The sequence below is a fragment of the Manis pentadactyla genome, chromosome 4 (assembly GCF_030020395.1).
Source record: "Manis pentadactyla isolate mManPen7 chromosome 4, mManPen7.hap1, whole genome shotgun sequence".
NCBI classification, from domain to species: Eukaryota; Metazoa; Chordata; class Mammalia; order Pholidota; family Manidae; genus Manis; species Manis pentadactyla.
This window is the reverse complement of record NC_080022.1, coordinates 95739890-95760052: the sequence shown is the minus strand read 5'-3', so window position 1 is coordinate 95760052 and position 20163 is coordinate 95739890. Positions and strand designations below refer to the sequence as shown.

At 35.6% G+C, this 20163-nt stretch overlaps 1 protein-coding gene across 3 annotated transcripts in view; it reads right to left on the bottom strand.

The window, feature by feature from the left end:
• Positions 1-20163, bottom strand: part of TRIM33 (tripartite motif containing 33) — a 152132-nt gene that overhangs the window by 39512 nt on the left and 92457 nt on the right. For 2 of the 3 annotated variants that reach the window (XM_036923382.2, XM_036923381.2), the window contains exons 5-10: positions 18818-18934; positions 16211-16325; positions 13969-14115; positions 13396-13513; positions 11756-12030; positions 11011-11175 (exon numbers count right to left, since the gene is read on the bottom strand). In XM_036923382.2, coding sequence (XP_036779277.1) covers positions 11011-11175; positions 11756-12030; positions 13396-13513; positions 13969-14115; positions 16211-16325; positions 18818-18934 — 937 coding nt within the window. The remainder of the gene's footprint in view (positions 1-11010; positions 11176-11755; positions 12031-13395; positions 13514-13968; positions 14116-16210; positions 16326-18817; positions 18935-20163) is intronic. The other variant, XM_057500515.1, reaches the window with a different exon arrangement.

The following is a 20163-nucleotide window of genomic DNA, read 5'->3' as shown; positions in this document are numbered from 1 at the left end:
AATTGGAAAAAGAAGAATAGATGAGGCCTAAGGTCAGCAGAAGGAGGGACATAATAAAGATCAGAGAAGAAATAAATAAAATTGAGAAGAATAAAACAATAGCAAAAATCAATGAGACCAAGAGCTGGTTCTTCGAGAAAATTAACAAAATAGATAAGCCTCTAGCCAGACTTATTAAGAAGAAAAGAGAGTCAACACAAATCAACAGTATCAGAAACGAGAAAGGAAAAATCACGACGGACCCCACGGAAATGCAAAGAATTATTGGAGAATACTATGAAAACCTATATGCTAACAAGCTGGGAAACCTAGGAGAAATGGACAACTTCCTAGAAAAATACAACCTTCCAAGATTGACCCAGGAAGAAACAGAAAATCTAAACAGACCAATTACCAGCAACGAAATTGAAGCGGTAATCAAAAAACTACCAAAGAACAAAACCCCCGGGCCAGATGGATTTGCCTCGGAATTTTATCAGACATACAGGGAAGACATAATACCCATTCTCCTTAAAGTTTTCCAAAAAATAGAGGAGGAGGGGGTACTCCCAAACTCATTCTATGAAGCTAACATCACCCTAATACCAAAACCAGGCAAAGACCCCACCAAAGAAGAAAACTACAGACCAATAACCCTGATGAACGTAGATGCAAAAATACGCAACAAAATATTAGCAAACCGAATTCAAAAATACATCAAAAGGATCATACACCATGACCAAGTGGGATTCATCCCAGGGATGCAAGGATGGTACAACATTCGAAAGTCCATCAACATCATCCACCACATCAACAAAAAGAAAGACAAAAACCACATGATCATCTCCATAGATGCTGAAAAAGCATTTGACAAAGTTCAACATCCATTCATGATAAAAACTCTCAGCAAAATGGGAATAGAGGGCAAGTACCTCAACATAATAAAGGCCATCTATGATAAACCGACAGCCAACATTATATTGAACAGTGAGAAGCTGAAAGCATTTCCTCTGAGATCGGGAACTAGACAGGGATGCCCACTCTCCCCACTGTTATTTAACATAGTACTGGTCCACAGGGCATAAATATGCAAAGAAGTAAAAAGCTAACTTTTTCAAACAATAAGGTTTCCCTCTCACTTACCAACTTCACATTTCCCTGTATGGCCCCGGAAGATGACTGGTTAGCCAGAGATGGGTAAGATTCCTCAAGGGAGGAACAACCTAAGACAGGCACAGTCGCAGGGGGGCCATCAGGTGAGAAATTGGGGATCAACAGAGGTGAGGCTTAGAACCTCATCCCCCCTGTTCTGAGAGAAATCTTCTGCATACGTGGATGTTTTATTGCCCTTGTCTACCTTGGATTAACACATAGTCTACAGGCACACACCTGATCATCTACATTTGCTCTCTTACAACACTAAACTATGTTTTCTACCTTTATCTTGTATCTACCTACCACTTCAGCATTTTATTAAAAATAATAATAATAAAGAGAGAAATGTGGTATCCACATATAAATCAAGTATAAAAACCAAATGAGTATTCATATTTGAACTGACTGTTTAGAGTTCATAATGCATGAGCAAAACCGAAAGTTTCTGTGATGACTGCCCTTGTACTGTTCACTATGTAACTTATTCATTATGTAAGAATTTGTTCTCCATGTAAGAACTTGTTTGTTATGCCTCAGAAGATTGGAGACTGACGAAAATTAGGCTTGGGGTGGATTAATGATTGTGCATTGAGCAGTGACTCCCCTATACAGAATTTTATTGTCGTTAACAACCATTTGATCAATAAATATGAGAGATGCCCTCACAAAAAAAAAAAAAAGGACAGGCTTCCAATGGTAAAATAAATAAGTAACCGGGATGTAATGTATAGCATAAGTAATATAGTCAAGATAGTGTAACAGCTTGGTAGGGTGATAGCTGGAACCTAGAATTATGTATATGAATGTTTTATCACTGTGTTGTACACTTGAAAGTAATGTAATGTACTACTGTGCATCAACTACCCTTCAATAAAAAATAATTATTTAAAAAATAAATAAATAAATAAAAATAAAAATAAAAATAGTAGCTGTAGGGGGGCATGAACGAAGTATACAGAGAAGACAAGCAGTGACTCTATAGCATCTTACTATGCTGATGGACAGTGACCGTAATGGGGTATGTGGTGGGGACTTGATAATAGAGAGCATGTAGTAACCACACAGGTGTTGCTCATGTGAAACCTGAGCGTAAGACTGTATATCAATAATGCCTTAATAAAAATAATCATAATAATCATTAAAAAATCACTATGCTGTATACTTCAGCTAATATATTATTGTGTCAACTATATTTCAACTAAAAAAAGCTTAAAATAGAAAAAATAAAATAAAATGTTATAAAAATAAAAAAAAAAACATAGTAATGGAGGTCCTAGACACAGCAATCAGACAAAACAAAGAAATACAAGGAATCCAGATTGGTAAAGAAGAAGTTAAAATCTCACTATTTGCAGATGACATGATACTGTACATAAAAAACCCTAAAGACTCCACCCCAAAACTACTAGAACTGATATCGGAATACAGCAAAGTTGCAGGATACAAAATCAACACACAGAAGTCTGTGGCTTTCCTATATATTAACAATGAACCAACAGAAAGAGAAATCAGGAAAACAACTCCATTCACAATTGCATCAAAAAAAATAAAATACCTAGGAATAAACCTAACCAAAGAAGTGAAAGACTTATACTCTGAAAACTACAAGTCACTCTTAAGAGAAATTAAAGGGGACACTAACAGATGGAAACGCATCCCATGCTCGTGGCTAGGAAGAATTAATATATGGTCTATAAAGAACTATTATGGTCATCCTGCCCAAAGCAATATACAGATTTGATGCAATCCCCATGAAACTACCAGCAACATTCTTCAATGAACTGGAACAAATAATTCAAAAATTCATATGGAAACACAAAAGACCCCGAATAGCCAAAGCAATCCTGAGAAAGAAGAATAAAGTAGGGGGGATCTCACTCCCCAACTTCAAGCTCTACTATAAAGCCATAGTAATCAAGACAATTTGGTACTGGCACAAGAGCAGAGCCACAGACCAATGGAACAGACTAGAGAATCCAGACATTAACCCAGACATATATGGTCAATTAATATTTGATAAAGGACCCATGGACATACAATGGCAAAATGACAGTCTCTTCAACAGGTGGTGCTGGCAAAACTGGACAGCTACACGTAGGAGAATGAAACTGGACCATTGTCTAACCCCATATACAAAAGTAAACTCTAAATGGATCAAAGACCTGAATGTAAGCCATGAAACCATTAAACTCTTGGAAGAAAACATAGGCAAAAACCTCTTAGACATAAACATGAGTGACCTCTTCTTGAACATATCTCCCCGGGCAAGGAAAACAACAGCAAAAATGAACAAGTGGGACTATATTAAGCTGAAAAGCTTCTGTACAGCAATAGACACCATCAATAGAACAAAAAGGAACCCTACAGTATGGGAGAATATATTTGAAAATGACACATCCGATAAAGGCTTGACGTCCAGAATATATAAAGAGCTCACACGCCTCAACAAACAAAAAACAAATAACCCAATTAAAAAATGGGCAGAGGAACTGAACAGACGGTTCTCCAAAAAAGAAATACAGATGGCCAACAGACACATGAAAAGATGGTCCACATCGCTAATTATCAGAGAAATGCAAATTAAAACTACAATGAGGTATCACCTCACACCAGTAAGGATGGCTGCCATCCAAAAGACAAACAACAACAAATGTTGGCGAGGCTGTGGAGAAAGGGGAACCCTCCTACACTGCTGGTGGGAATGTAAGTTAGTTCAACCATTGTGGAAAGCAGTATGGAGGTACATCAAAATGCTCAAAACAGACCTACCATTTGACCCAAGAATTGCACTCCTAGGAATTTACCCTAAGAATGCAGCAATCAAGTATGAGAAAGATCAGTGCACCCCTATGTTTATTTCAGCACTATTTACAATAGCCAAAAATTGGAAGCAACCGAAATGTCCATCGATAGATGAATGGATAAAGAAGATGTGGTACATATACACAATGGAATACTACTCAGCCATAAGAAAAGGGCAAATCCAATCATTTGCAGCAACATGGATGGAGCTGGAGGGTATTATGCTCAGTGAAACAAGCCAAGCGGAGAAAGAGAAATACCAAATGATTTCACTTATCTGTGGAATATAAGAACAAAGGAGAAACTGAAGGAACAAAACAGCACCAGAATCACAGAACTCAAGAATGGACTAACAGGTAACAAAGGGAAAGGGACTGGGGAGGATGGGTGGGTAGGGAAGGATAAGGTGGGGGGAGAAGTAGGGGGGTATTAAGATTAACATGCATGCGGGGGTAGGAGAAGAGGGAGGGCTGTACAACACAGAGAAGGCAAGTAGTGATTCTACAACATTTTGCTATGCTGATGGACAGTGACTGTAAAGGGGTTTATAGGGGAGACCTGGTATAGGGGAGAGCCTAGTGAACATAATATTCGTCATGTAAGTGTAGATTAGTGATACCAAAAATAAAGCAAAACAAAACAAAACAAAACAAAAAAAGGGCAGTTCCTGTGTGGTAACCTCCAATGAGTTCTACACAAGGGTATAAAGGGCATATAAAAGTGTAGGCAAAGGGTCTGTTTGCGTTTATACAGAAGATCAAAGCCTAATTGGGCTACCCCGAAAATGAACTAAGATACGATATGAAAGAGAACTTCCAACATCAGCACTCTCTGGAAGACTCATGCCAGAAGATGATCACCAAAAAACCCCAACAAAGATCCACGCACTGCTACAGCTGTAGATGCACTCATCCCACCAGTTCCTGGACTTGCCATGGGAATGAAGGAGATATCTAAGCTGGCCTGTGCATACAGTAAAACAACAAATTGGACTGGATCTATATTGTCGGAACTCAACCAAGAATTAGGAGAACTGCAAATTGTAGCTCTCCAAAATCTTACAACTACAGACTATTTCCTCTTAAAAGAACATATGGGATGTGAACAGTCCCCAGGAATGGACTGTTTTAATTTGTCTGATTTCTCTCAGACTGTTCAAGTTCAGTTGGACAATTTCCACCATATCATAGATAAGTTTCCACAAATGCCTAAGGTGCCTAACTGGTTTTCTTAGTTTCACTGGAGATGGCTGGTAATTACAGATATGCTTTGGTTATGTAACTATACTCCTATTATGTTAATGTGTGTGCGCAATTTCAGTAGTAGCTTAAAACCTATACATGCTGAAGTTACTCTACAAGAAGATATGTCAAAGAAATAATCAATCTTCCCATGTTTTCTTCCGCCTGCTTCTTCTATAGCTTTTCTTCTTCTTCCTTCCTAATTACAACCCTTAAATAGAATTCGTGCCTCATATCAAATTTACTGAGTATCATAATTCTTCCAAGTGGTAAAGATACCTCAAGACAAATGCTGGGCATAAAGCTACAGGGTATAAATATGCAAAGAAATAAAAAGCTAACCATTTCAAACAATAAGGCTTCTCTCTCACTTACCAACTTCACATTTCCCTGTATGGCCCCGGAAGATGACTGGTTAGCCAGAGACGGGTAAGATTCCTCAAGGGAGGAACAACCTAATACAGGCACAGTCGCGGGGGGGCCATCAGGTGAGAAATTGGGGATCAACAGAGGTGAGGCTTAGAACCTCTCCCCCCCTGTTTTGAGAGAAATCTTCTGCATACGTGGATGTTTTATTGCCCTTGTCTAGCTTGGATTAACACATAATCTACAGGCACACACCTGATCATCTACATGTGCTCTCTTACAACACTAAACTATGTTTTCTACCTTTATCTTTTATCTACCTACCACTTCAGCATTTTATTAAAAATAATAATAATAAAGAGAGAAATGTGGTATTCACATATAAATCAAGTATAAAAACCAAGTGAGTATTCATATTTGAACTGACTGTTTATAATTCATAATGCATGAGCAAAACCGAAAGTTTCTGTGATGACTGCCCTTGTACTGTTCACTATGTAGCTTATTTATTATGTAAGAATTTGTTCTCCATGTAAGAACTTGTTTGTTATGCCTCAGAAGATTGGAGACTGACGAAAATTAGGCTTGGGGTGGATTAATGATTGTGCATTGAGCAGTGACTCTCCTATACAGAATTTTATTGTCGTTAACAACCATTTGATCAATAAATATGAGAGATGCCCTCACAAAAAAAAAAAAAAAGGACAGGCTTCCAATGGTAAAATAAATAAGTAACCGGGATGTAATGTATAGCATAAGTAATATAGTCAAGTTATTGTAACAGCTTGGTAGGGTGATAGCTGGAACCTACAATTATGTATATAAATGTTTTATCACTGTGTTGTACACTTGAAACTAATGTAATGTAATACTGTACGTCAACTACCCTTCAATAAAAAAAATAATTATCTTAAAAAAAAATAAAATAAAATAATCAATGGATCAACAACCAAATTAAAATACAGATCAAGTGATATATAGAAACAAATGACAACAATAACACAAAGCCAAACTTCTGCAGGACGCAGCAAAAGCAGTCTTAAGTGGAAAGTATATAGCAATCCAGGCATATTTAAAGAAGGAACAACAATCCCAAATGAATAGTCTAAAGTCACAATTATTGCAATTGGAAAAAGAAGAACAAGTGACGCCTAAAGTCAGCAGAAGGAGGGACATAGTAAAGATCTGAGAAGAAATAAATAAAATTGAGAAGAATAAAACTCTAGAAAAAAATCAATGAAACCAAGAGCTGGTTCTTTGAGAACATAAACAAAATAGATAAGCCTCTAGCCAGACTTATTAAGAGAAAAAGAGAATCAACACACATCAACAGAATCAGAAATGAGAAAGGAAAAATCACGACAGACCCCACAGAAATACAAAGAATTATGAGAGAATACTATGAAAACCTTTATGCTAAAAAGCTGAAAAACCTAGGAGAAATGGACAACTTCCTAGAAAAATACAACCTTCCAAGGCTAACCTAGGAAGAAACAGAAAACCTAAACAAACCAATTACCAGCAACAAAACTGAAGCAGTAATCAAAAAACTATCCAGGAACAAAACCCCCGGGCCAGATGGATTTACCTCGGAATTTTATCAGACATACAGAGAAGACGTAATACCCATTCTCCTTAAAGTTTTTCAAAAAATAGAAGAGGAGGGAATACTCCCAAACTCATTCTATGAAGTCAACATCACCCTAATACCAAAACCAGGCAAAGACCCCACCAAAAAAGAAAATCACAGACCAATATCCCTGATGAACATAGATGCAAAAATACTCAACAAAATATTAGCAAACCAAATTCAAAAATACATCAAAAGGATCATACACCATGACCAAGTGGGATTCATATCAGGGATGCAAGGATGGTACAACATGCGAAAATCCATCAACATCACCCACCACACAAACAAAAAGAAAGACAAAAACCACATGATCATCTCCATAGATGCTGAAAAAGCATTCGACAAAATGCAACATCCATTGATGACAAAAAGTCTCAACAAAATGGGCATAGAGGGCAAGTAACTCAACATAATATAGGCCAGATATGATAAACCCACAGCCAACATCATACTGAACAGCGAGAAGCTGAAAGCTTTTCCTCTGAGATCGGGAACAAGACAGGGATGCCCAGTCTCCCCACTGCTATTCAACAAAGTACTGGAGGTCGTAACCACGGCAATTAGACAAAACAAAGAAATACAACCAATCCAAATTGGTAAAGAAGAAGTTAAACTGTCACTATTTGCAGATGACATGATATTGTACATAAAAAACCCTAAAGACTCCATTCCAAAACTACTTGAACTGATATCGGAATACAGCAAAGTTGCAGGATACAAAATTAAAAAACAGAAATCTGTGGCTTTCCTATACACTAACAATGAACTAGCAGAAAGACAAATCAGGAAAACAATTCCATTCAAAATTGCATCAAAAAGAATAAAAGGAATAAACCTAACCAAGGAAGAGAAAGACCTATACCCTGAAAACTACAAGACACTCTTAAGAGAAATTAAAGAGGACACTAACAAATGGAAACTCATCCCATGCTCTTGGCTAGGAAAAATTAATATCATCAAAATGGCCATCCTGCCCAAAGCAATATACAGATTTGATGCAATCCCTATCAAATTATCAACAACATTCTTCAACGAACTGGAACAAATAGTTCAAAAATTCATATGGAAACACCAAAGACCCCGAATAGCCAAAGCAATCCTGAGAAGGAAGAATAAAGTGGGGGGCGATCTTGCTTCCCAACTTCAAGCTCTACTATAAAGCCACAGTAATCAAGACAATTTGGTACTGGCACAAGAACAGAGCCACAGACCAGTGGAACAGAACAGAGACTTCAGACATTAACCCAAACATATATGGTCAGTTAATATATGATAAAGGAGCCATGCACATACAATGGCGAAATGACAGTCTCTTCAACAGGTGGTGCCGGCAAAACTGGACAGCTACATGTAAGAGAATGAAACTGGATCACTGTCTAACCCCATACACAAAAGTAAATTCGAAATGGATCAAAGACCTGAATGTAAGTCATGAAACCATAAAACTCTTAGAAAAAAACATAGGCAAAAATCTCTTGGACATAAACATGAGCAACTTCTTCATGAACATATCTCCCCAGGCAAGGAAAACAAAAGCAAAAATGAACAAGTGGGACTATATCAAGCTGAAAAGCTTCTGTACAGCAAAGGACACCATCAATAGAACAAAAAGGCATCCTACAGTATGGGAGAATATATTCATAAATGACATATCTGATAAAGGGGTGACATCCAAAATAAACAAAGAGCTCATGCACCTCAACAAAGAAAAAGCAAATAACCCAATTAAAAAATGGGCAGAGGAGCTGAACAGACACTTCTCCAAAGAAATTCAGATGGCCAACAGGCACATGAAAAGATGCTCCACATCACTAATCGTCAGAGAAATGAAATTAAAACCACACTGAGATATCACCTCACACCAGTCAGGATGGCCATCATCCGAAAGACAAACAACAACAAATGTTGGCGAGGTTATGGAGAAAAGGGGAACCCTCCTACACTACTGGTGGGAATGTAAATTAGTTCAACCATTGTGGAAAGCAGTATGGAGGTTCCTCAAAAAACTAAAAATAGAAATACCATTTGACCCAGGAATTCCACTCCTAGTAATTTACCCTAAGAATGTAGGAGTCCAGTTTCAAAAAGACATATGTACCCCTATGTTTATCACAGCACTATTTAGAATAGCCAAGAAATGGAAGCAACCTAAGTGTCAATCAGTAGACGAATGGATAAAGAAGATGTGGTACATATACACAATGGAATATTATTCAGCCAGAAGAAGAAAACAAATCCTACCATTTGCAACAACATGGCTGGAGCTAGAGGGCATTATGCTCAGTGAAATAAGTCAGGCAGAGAAAGACAAGTATCAAATGATTTCACTGATCTGTGGAGTATAAGAACAAAGAAAAACTGAAGGAACAAAACAGCAGCAGAATCACAGAACCCAAGAATGGACTAACAGTTACCAAAGGGAAAGGGACTGGGGAGGATGGGTGGGAAGGGAGAGATAAGGGGAAAAGGGGGCATTACAATTAGCACACATAATGTAGGGGACACGGGGAAGGCAGTGTAGCACAGAGAAGACAAGTAGTCATTCTATAGCACCTTTCTATGCAGATGGATAGTGACTGTAATGGGGTATGTGGTGGGGATTTATAATAAGGGGAATCTAGTAACTAGTGTTGCTCATGTAAGTGCATATTGATACCAAAAAAAAAGACTTCTTCCTGCAGAAGACTGCAAATGATTTGTCTGTAAGTCTATCAGACATAAATATGTGAAGATAAAATTCTGTAGAGGGAGCAAAAGAGAAACTCAAGTCCAAAGAGAAAAGGGAGAATAAAATTTTAACTTTCAAACAAAAGCTATCTGTGGTATTTCGAGTTTCAGTGGCTTTACTTACAAGGTAACAATGTAAGGGTTTTACTTTATAATTTCATATTTATAATATGCCAGAAAGTATGACCTTTGCAACTATTAAAACTTTAACTTATAATGAAACTTCCTAAGTATCAACTTTGAAATGTGAAGGAGCGCACATTTTTCAAGTCTTTCAGGAGGTACTTGGGCCGAAAAGCTGAAGGACCATTACTCTAAGACAGTGTTTGCCCAACTTTAGTATGCATATTGAGAGTTAGTACAAGTTTACATATTTCTGAGTCCTTCCTTCCTAGAAATTCTGGCCTAGTGGCTATGGCTCAGAATCTATTTCTGACAAGGCCTTCCCAGTCATTCTCATGGTCTTTAAAGCATGTTTTGAGAAACATCACTCCAACAGTTATAAAATGAACTTTATTATAACTAGAAATCCTATATAAAAATATCCTCATTTTACAATTATACCTCCTAAATATAATCTAGTATTCAAAATTAGAAAACATGTCTCTAGATACACTTATTTTTAAGAGCAGGCATATCTGTACCCTAAAGAGAACAATACTGAGTAGAGAGAAGCAAAAATAAATAAATTACACATAGCATACCTCTATTGTTTTCAAAGATCATTTCATGTATTAGGCTCAAAATGTCACCTTAAAAGAGGAAAGGGATTTTAGGAAACTAAGGTTCTATGATGTTTACCATTATCTCTTGTGATTATGGGTAAGTAAAAAGGCTCCTTTATTTTTCACTTCCATAAAATGAAGTGGAGTAGACAAGGTCGCAACCCATAGTTGCATAATGGGTTTAATGGCATCAAAGCTGCTCATAAAATTGAATACAAAATGTTATGTGTATGTGTATTTTTTTGGGACAAGACGATACACAGCATTAATCAAATTCTCAAAGGTATCATTATAAATAATCCCTACCCACAAATGATTAAGAAAAATGGTGTCTTGTAGTTTTAAAATTGTATGATTCTTACAAATGTAACTCTAGGCATACTTGTCTTTGGAGGTGTGGCTGCATCATGGAATACTGAGGGCCACTGTGCCTGGGTATTCCTGGTATTCGGGCAGCGTTCTGAGCCAATCTCATCTGATGGGCTTGGAAAGCTCCACAGTTCATGTTGCCTCTTTGCATTGTTTGCACACTGATCAATCTTGGAGGCTACAAAAGATAGAAATCGCATTGATGTAATAATATGTTTTTAACAAACTTATCTTCCAATTACAAAATGTCATGGTAAAAATAATTCAGTCATGATAGAAGGACATAAACTAAAAAGGGTTAAGTCACTTTCCTCTTCTCTGGCCCAAATCCCTTTCTCTCAGTATTTATGTGTGTGTTTAAAGCCCATCAACATTAACTTACCCAACTCTGAATTAATAGTTTTGACAGAGGAGAGAAGTAAGCAGGAAAGACATAGGGATGCGAATGATTTAACAAATGCCTAAAGAATATACAGAAAACAATCTGGCTCTCTGGCACAAAAGCACACATAGCAAGTGTGAAGGGATAAAATGTGCGTCCCTCCACAGTACTAGTGAGTTAATCCTACTTCCCAAATAAGTATTTACACAATGCCCTTTGTCACACCTCCCCCACATCCATGCTATATACAGAACACTTCATCTGCGGCCTGTGAGCTCTGTCGCCACCGGCACTCTAAACTGCGCAGTCATCTACACAGGACGGAGCAGAGTACTGCGGTCCCCCAGATGCTTACACACGGTCCAACGACACTGACCTGCTGCTGGAGCATCTGCGGGGCTGCCTGCCTCGTGTGCTGCTGTGGCGCTGCTGCAGATGTCGGTGCAGGTGCAGGGGGCTGCTGCATCCTCAGCTGCTGCAACTGCTGGTGTTTCTGTGCATACACTTGCTGTTGCATGTGCTGGAGTCGAAGCTGTGCTAAGTTAATCTGTCCAGGGGTTTTACTAATGTGGTTTGTCCCTGGAGGAACTTGCCCAACTACAACATTAGGAGTATAACCAGGAGCTGGTTTACTCTCTATTACTAGATTACCTGAAGGATTTAAAAAATGAGAATAATGTGCATATAATCAACTAAATTCTACTTTGTGGATTAATCACTATCTTCCTATTTTTCATCTCATAACTATCAGCACTTAAAGCTTCCAACAGTACAGCAGAGATGGGATAGCTACATTTAAGTGTTAAGATCAGAAACCTAATAGTCTCCAAATAATTGACTTTGATTATTCAAAATAATATATTATCTGACCTTATTCTTCAGACAGATGTACAGAAAATTAAAGAGCTGAAAGAAATACTAGAGGGCCCATATAGCAGTCTAAATAAATTCTCCCTGGCAAGCTTCAAGGGTACCCGAGATTGCTGACTCCAAATGCCTTTGAATTGCCAAAATATGGAGGGTAGAGTATGACATTGTTTCAAAAATGTCTTCTGTGGACATGTTGAATGTTTTAAGTTATTTATGTCCTTAGAAATGACAATTTTCCTTGCTTCTCATAAAGCCCATTGCTTTCTAGGAACAAAGGCAAATTTTAGTGAAGTTTGATCTAAGGTAGAGTTGGCAAACCTTTACTATAATATAAGGCTCTACAGGATGCATATGATCTGTCATATATTCTTTGTTTTTTGTTTTGCAACTCTTTAAAATATAAAAACAGAACTTACTACCATATCAAGTTGGCTGATGCCTAAACTAAGACTACAGACAAATCTGAATATACACAATCACTTTTTTAAAGAAAGCCAGCTATCTTTGCTTTTACAACCACCAATCGTGAGGACTTGCCTACTTTGAAAGTGAGTCTGCTCAGTCTATAGATAACTCTGTTGGGAATTCTTCTGGTTTTTGTTGTTTTGTTTTGAATTGAGCTGCTTGTCTCTCTCTATCTCTCTGTAATTTTCACCTACAGTCCTTAAGTCCACATCATGAAGTAACAGAAGAGAAGCCCATTTCTCTTCCATGTTGAAACGGTCTACTCTCATCTTTCAAACACTCCTCAGGACATGATTTTCAGGCACATCAACACCTTGGTGGTCCTCCTCTAGTGGAGAATTTGGTAGAAATAATATACAAACTACTAAGCATCTAAAATTCTTCCAGAGAATGAAAGTCCATTTGCTAAGTTTTGGATACTAAACAGTCAATATCAGTATTAAAAGATGTTAGGAAAAAGATAGAATTAATATATATTTTGAAGATCTATACCGGGGAGACTCTCAACAGTCTTAAAGATGTAATAAACATGGCTCAAAGTGAGTTCCCCATGAAGAACATATTTTCCAAGAAGTTCATGTGTCAAGAGTGAAGCTAAACTATATCTAAAATGTGCTTTAGATGCTTTCCCCTCCTAATTCAGTGTTTCAAGTTATAGTCATAAAACTAATTATTTCTCACCTAAATTTACTACATTCTTTGCCCAGAAGGTGGGATCACAATGGAAACGTATTGCTCCATTAGCAGCAGGGACAGGATCACACCGTGCTTTCAAAATATGACGTAATTGAAAAGTAATCTTAAAGGGAAAAAATTCACGTTAGTCTTCAAATTAAGCATCAGTTGAGAAAACATACAAGATAAAGACATTAAAAGCTTATGCAGCTCCAAAATGTTAGTCTCAGATGAGACAGTATCAGTACTTAAAAGAGTGTATTAGCAATCAAATACACATGCTTGAATTTCTGGTGACAAATGGCATTATAATAATAGGTATCTTCAAAACATTAAAAACTGTATGATTCCATTAATAAGAAATTCTAGAAAATGACAAATCAGACTAATGGTTGCCTAGGGCCAGGGGTAGAGGGAAACAAGGTAACTTTTGTGGGTGATGGAAATTTTCTGTATCTTGAAGTGGTGGTGGTTACATTGCCAAATTCAGAATCTACAGTTTAAACAGATGCAGTTAACTGAATGTAAATACCTTAATAAAGTCAATTTAAAGAAAAATGAAGACACTATGCATCTCACCAGTCGCTTGCTGTACAGTAGCGCCGTACTGCTGCCACTCGCTATTGCCCAATTTGTAAAGTTCATAACGTGCTTCACCTGCCGGGAAAGGCCAGTGATGTCACTCTGCTGCTGCAGTAACTTCATCTGTCTTTCTTTTGTAACATTCTGAAATGGAACAAGAGGCTCACTGAAGAAAAAATTCTGTATAAAAAAAATCACCTCCTAAGTTCTACTGCAAATGAACACAATACCTATATTTCTTTTTTAAAATCGAATTAAGTTGACAAGTTCCTCATTATTTAATGAACCTATGATCAAAGGAAAAGTCACTAACAAAAGTAGGACAAAACTTAGTTCTCCAGGCTAGAAAGAACATTTCACATATAGAAATTAGTGCCAGTTGATGTCTTTTACTTCAGTAGATTGAAATGTCTTTGTTAAGAATAGTCTTTCTATTATGAAAATCCAATATACAGAGTCCATAATATAATGAGCAGACCTTTAGAAATAATTTTGTATAATCTTAACTCGGTACACTATTTTTTAAGCCAAAGAAAATTTTGTGTTATTATGCCACCTACTGGTGTGGCATGAAGCTGAAGTTAAAATATCTTCTTTTAAATACTTAAGAAAAATGAGAAAGATGAATTCCAGAATTCTACGAGTAGTGATAGGGAACCTTTTGATATGACAAAAGTTCATAAAGAACAAGGGAGTAAGGAGTTAAGTGAGGGTTAAAGGAAAGACCTATCTGGTGGAAATGCCGCAAATACAAAATAAACTGCTGTCTAGGAACTAACACCCAAAAGGGATAGGTGATGTCCTATGTACTTTGATATCAATCTACGTTGTTCTCACACACTTTCATATAAAAATGACTCAACTTCATTTATCAGACAATTTTTTTTCCCCTAAGAAAACAAGCTGCTCATTTTATAATGTAAATCAATGGATAAAATAATGCAACTGACAGACGTTTGTTTTACAACTTCCCTGAAAACCATCCTTTTTATAAAGCTTAGGAAAAATTTCTATTTTACAAAGTTTAGGAACACACTATATGAGACATCTTTTTTATTTAAATAAACAGCTTGTTAGGAGTATATGACAGATTTATCATTATGTATTATGTATATTTTAGCATTAGGAGGTGGCTTTTAACTCAAGTTCTTGAAGTGGTTTAAGAGCATTATTTTAGACCTTTAGTTAAAACGCATTTAAGGTAAGTTAAAAGGTATCAAAAATTAGTTGCTGCTCAGTCACCTCCATTCACACAGTCCTTTTGAAAGCAAAAAAAACTGTTAGGGTTCAATGCAACTGGCTGGATATGCAACAGGAAAGAAACTTCCAACTTAACAATATCTGTGCCAGCCAGTACTTTTAATCTCATAATTGTATCTAATGGAAAGATGTATTTCATTTATGTATTTCAAAATGCAGAAATTCAGAAATAATACTGTCCTGACATCGTATCTTTCATTTGTATGTAACTATGTGTCTAATATTTCTACATTGTTCAGAAGGAATAGAACAGAAGAAAAATCTACTATGGAAAATCTGAGGTTAATAGTGATGCAGGTTAAACAACCAAATATGTAGTTTAAACTCCTACTATTCTATGGTGCAGAGAATATAACCGCATTATCATTTGAGCTTACTTCAGAGCACAAAATTTTAAGAATTAATCAGCTGTGGTCTGTAGAGATGAGTATTTGACTAAAACTTAACTTGTACTTCATAAATTGATTTCTTATCTAGAAACTTACAGCTCATAACTAATTTCAAAATATGCAACAAGGGCCTAATAAAACAAAAACTATCAGTTGGTTTAGTTTATAAATTTCAAGATGAGCAGCACTTTTAGGAAAACTATGGAACATTTTAAAATAAAGGGAAACACATAAATGACTCAATCAGACTCCCAATATACATTCATATGTAAAAGTTAAATTAAGGCCTTATTTGGGGGTAAGAGGGAATGTGGCAGTAGGCTTTGTCTTCACTTATAACACATTTTAGTAATACTTCTCTCATTCCTAAAAGGACAACACTATCCCCTAATTTATACAGCTAAAAAAAGTGTATGTAATTAAATTGGGCTGCAAAATAACTATTTCCAATAAAAAATGAAAATAAAAATTTTTTAAATTTACTTTACTTCAATACCCCCCAACCAGTCTAAAAGAGCTTTCAATAAACATTAAGAACAACTAAATAGCAAGAGAAGCAGTTTTTGTTTTATTTTGGCTTTGAACCATACCTCTAGCTGCTGTAAGAGAGATTTTCCTTTCTTATTAATTTCATTGATAAGGGTGAAAATGGCCACTTTAATTTCCTGTTCTACTCGTTTGTTAGTCTCATTTACTTCTTTTATCCTGAATAAGAGAAATGCATCATTAGGTTATCAACTTATCCTATGACTCTGAATCATCAACTGTTACAGAAATTCATCCAACTGGCACTTAACCAAGTAATTAAAGTTAAACCTTTGTTAAAATGTACAACTTATGTTTCTGCAGACCAACCACTCAATTTGGTCCAAACAAGTTGTGTACATAGACAAAAGAATGGATTAAATATTTAGTAATTTTAAATTAAGTTTATAAAGGCCAGTTTATTAATCTAGATGGCAATCTCTTTAAGCTCCTATGACATGAATGTAATACACAAACATCTGACATCAATGATTCTGCTGTTTAGTGTCAATCTGGCCCATTGGTTCTTCTTAATCTTATTCTTTTCAAGAACAACGTTCAAAAGAACAATGTTGAAACCAATAATTATTTTTTGAAATAGTAGCCTCTAGCTGCTGTAAAAGAGATTTTTCTTTCTTAGAAGGAAAGCTTAGAAGCATTTATTTTTCACTTATAACTTAACCACTTCAAATGTGGGCTCTAATACACTTCTTCCAACAGGTTTTTCTCAAAATGGTTTCCTATGGTATACAGGTAAGAGTATAAAATATTTTTTAATCTACTTTTTTAAATAGCTGTTAGATGTTTTAGAAATAGGTATAAGCTCCCATTGTCATGAAAATTTTGACTACAAATATGAAATGGCTGATGCCCTGCTGTTTATAAAATGGGAAAGGTCGAATCCACCAAATACATAAAATGTTAACAAACAACCATTAAGAAAGTAGCCTTGAACTTTTTTACATTTCGCTTCTGTACAAACTATAACCCACACTCTCAATCCCTAAACTGCCTATTTGCCAAACTCAAATTTAAGGCACTTTCATAAACTCTTAGTCATAAAAATGTAGTTTTCCCTCCATTGTCTGACATCAGTGCTTGTTTGGGCACTTATTGAAATTTTATTTGGCTCTGTCCTTATCTTATTGAAGTGAGTGGAAGATGTTTTTTTAAAAATGAGAGTGCCGAGTGACAAGTGACAAGAAATACAGGACTCAAACTAAAAATGACTCAGCCAAAGATTGGAATCATTAAGCATGCTGAAAGAAGAAAACAGACACAGTATGACTCTCATTGGATTTAAGTACGTCTACTGTATGTCCAATTGTGAAGGGAAAAAAAGTGAATATACATTAAAAAATGGAGACAGGTCATTCAAAAATGTGTCTAAAAGAAAAAGTATCAGAGATTTTGATACTTTTTTGTTAATTTGGAGATAAAATCAATCTCCCCAACCCTTTGCAATCTTATAGCACATAAACTTCCTACTCTACTTCTCCACAGATTCAAGCATATACAAAATATGTCCAGAATATATGTACAAAAAATATGAAACTGCCATATGAATCAACTCACTACCCTTTCTCTAAAAGAACATCCATTCTGTAACTTGAGAAGATGTTATCCTCTCCACTATGACCCACAATGTATCAGCAATATAACCTAAAACATCCTGACATTTCCATGAGAATTCCATCCATGACTAGTGTATGTGTATGTGTACACATATATATATATATGTATTTCCCTATCTATAACTTCTGAGGAACCTTTGTTTTCCTTTGGTATCACTTCATAAGATCAAAGTTCTACCACTTTACTGTCTAATGTGTAATGTACTATTCATTCATTCACCTATTTATTATTTTTCAAGTATTTACTGTGTGCCATTTTAAATCATCATCAACTAATCAACTTTAATTATCTGGAAGTACCTGTAAGTACCAATATTTGTGAATCTGAAGAATAAAGACATATTAACCCTATTCATACCTCCAGGAATATTCAAGTTTTAATTATGCCAGTTCCAAGTGTTTGACTTTCTACATTAAGAGTCCTAACCTTTTTAGTCTACTCACTTATAGAACTTACTCCCATTTTGCCTTATCAATAAGTTTAGTTAGTTAAAAATTAATCAAAATAGAATTTTCAAATCCTGATGGTATTACTGATGAAAATAATAGCAACAGATAAAATCTGACAGTTTACTATGTGCCAGAACCTGTGCTATATATTCATCTTATAATACTACTTACTACTAGGATAAGTGCTGTTTTTAATGCTTAACAGATAAGTTTGTCCACCATTCTTCATACTTTCTCCTCTATAGTGTATCTTTCACACAGGTTCCAGTTAAAATTTTCTAATTCAACTTTCTACATATTAATTTCTTTTCCCACACTTATCTAAGGCTTTCAAAGACTATATGGTCTTATTAATTATGATAGTCAAAGATGTAACTTAAAGGAAAATTCAAAATTTTGATCAATTAAATTTTACTTAATTAACAAATATTACAAATCCAAACTCAAATTTATACCATTTACCCTTCCAAAAAATGTTTTCTACAGAATATAGCACACATACTAATACAGAGGGAAAACAAATTAAATGGGCCTACTGTGTTTAATAATCCTTAAAGTGAAAATACAGTTTTAAGACAATACGCTTACCTATTCTGCACCTGAGTAGCTGCAAAATGGACATAATTCTTCTTCTCAAGAAGCTTAGCCAGTAGATTCTCAATTGCACCTTTCTGGTTTTGAAAAGCTTCTTCCAAAAACTGATATCTTAAAAAAAAAAAAAACATTTAAACTACATTTAAAGCAGAAAATTTGCAATTGCAATTTTGGAAAGGAAGAACTATTGCATAAGTCAGCCTTGAAACCTTCCTTAAATGATCAGCATTCTATGCTGGCCACACATATCTTACCTCAAAAGTCAACTTTTAACTATCAGTCCCTTCCCTACTGACCCAGCCCCAAGAAGCCATTGTAAGATAAAATAATTACAGCTGACCCCTGGACAATGCAGAGGTTAGAAGCACTGACCCCCTCACCATGCATCAGAAAACCTGCATGCAACTTCTGACTCCCCCAGAACTTAACTACTAATAGTCTACTGTTGACTGGAAGCCTTACTGACAACTAGATAGTCAATTAACACATATTTGTATGTTCTATGTATTATATACTATATTCTTAGAATAAAGGAACTAGAGGAGAGAAATTTTTTTTTCAAATTGCTGCAAGTCTCCAGAAGTCAATATATCTATTGAAAAAAATATAGGTATGAATGAATCCACACAGTTTAAATACATGTTGTTCAAGGATCAACTGTATTCAAACTGTTCAAGCGCTCTTTTAAAAGAGTTTTGATTCCAGATTACATTGTTTAAAAATCGAAATACAGGAGTAGGTTGTATACATTTTAAATCATAAAATACAATCCCATTAGAGAAAATGCTTTCAAAGGTGGGAAAAGCACCCATAGTTCCAACATCATAAAATCAAATCTCCCACTATATTATACAGTCCCTTAGTCTTTTTTATTTGGCATTTTTAACCAAATGTAATCATAATGTATATGCAACTTTGCATCTAACTTTTATTCTTTATCTTATTTTCACAATCACCACTTAAAATAATTTTTCAGTTACTGACAGTGTATATACTGTCAAACTTTCCCCAAAAAGATTTTATCAGTCAAAAATATCACTGATGCCAGCTTAAACTTTAATGTGAGTGGTGTATGTTAAGATGGTCTAATATTTTAATAGTGAAAATTTAGACTTTGATAAAACAACAGTTTTTTGGTTACTAGGAAGATAGAGTGGGTTTTTTTTGCTAGTTTTATTTCCTCTGTGTGAAATATTCATAAGTCAACAAACATTTTGGGGCCTCTTCTATATCCTAGTGATACATGGGTAAAATAACTGATTATTGTTCATATTCTCATAATAGCACATATATGAAATGATACCACACTGTGATAAGAGCTGTAATGGAATGGAGGTATA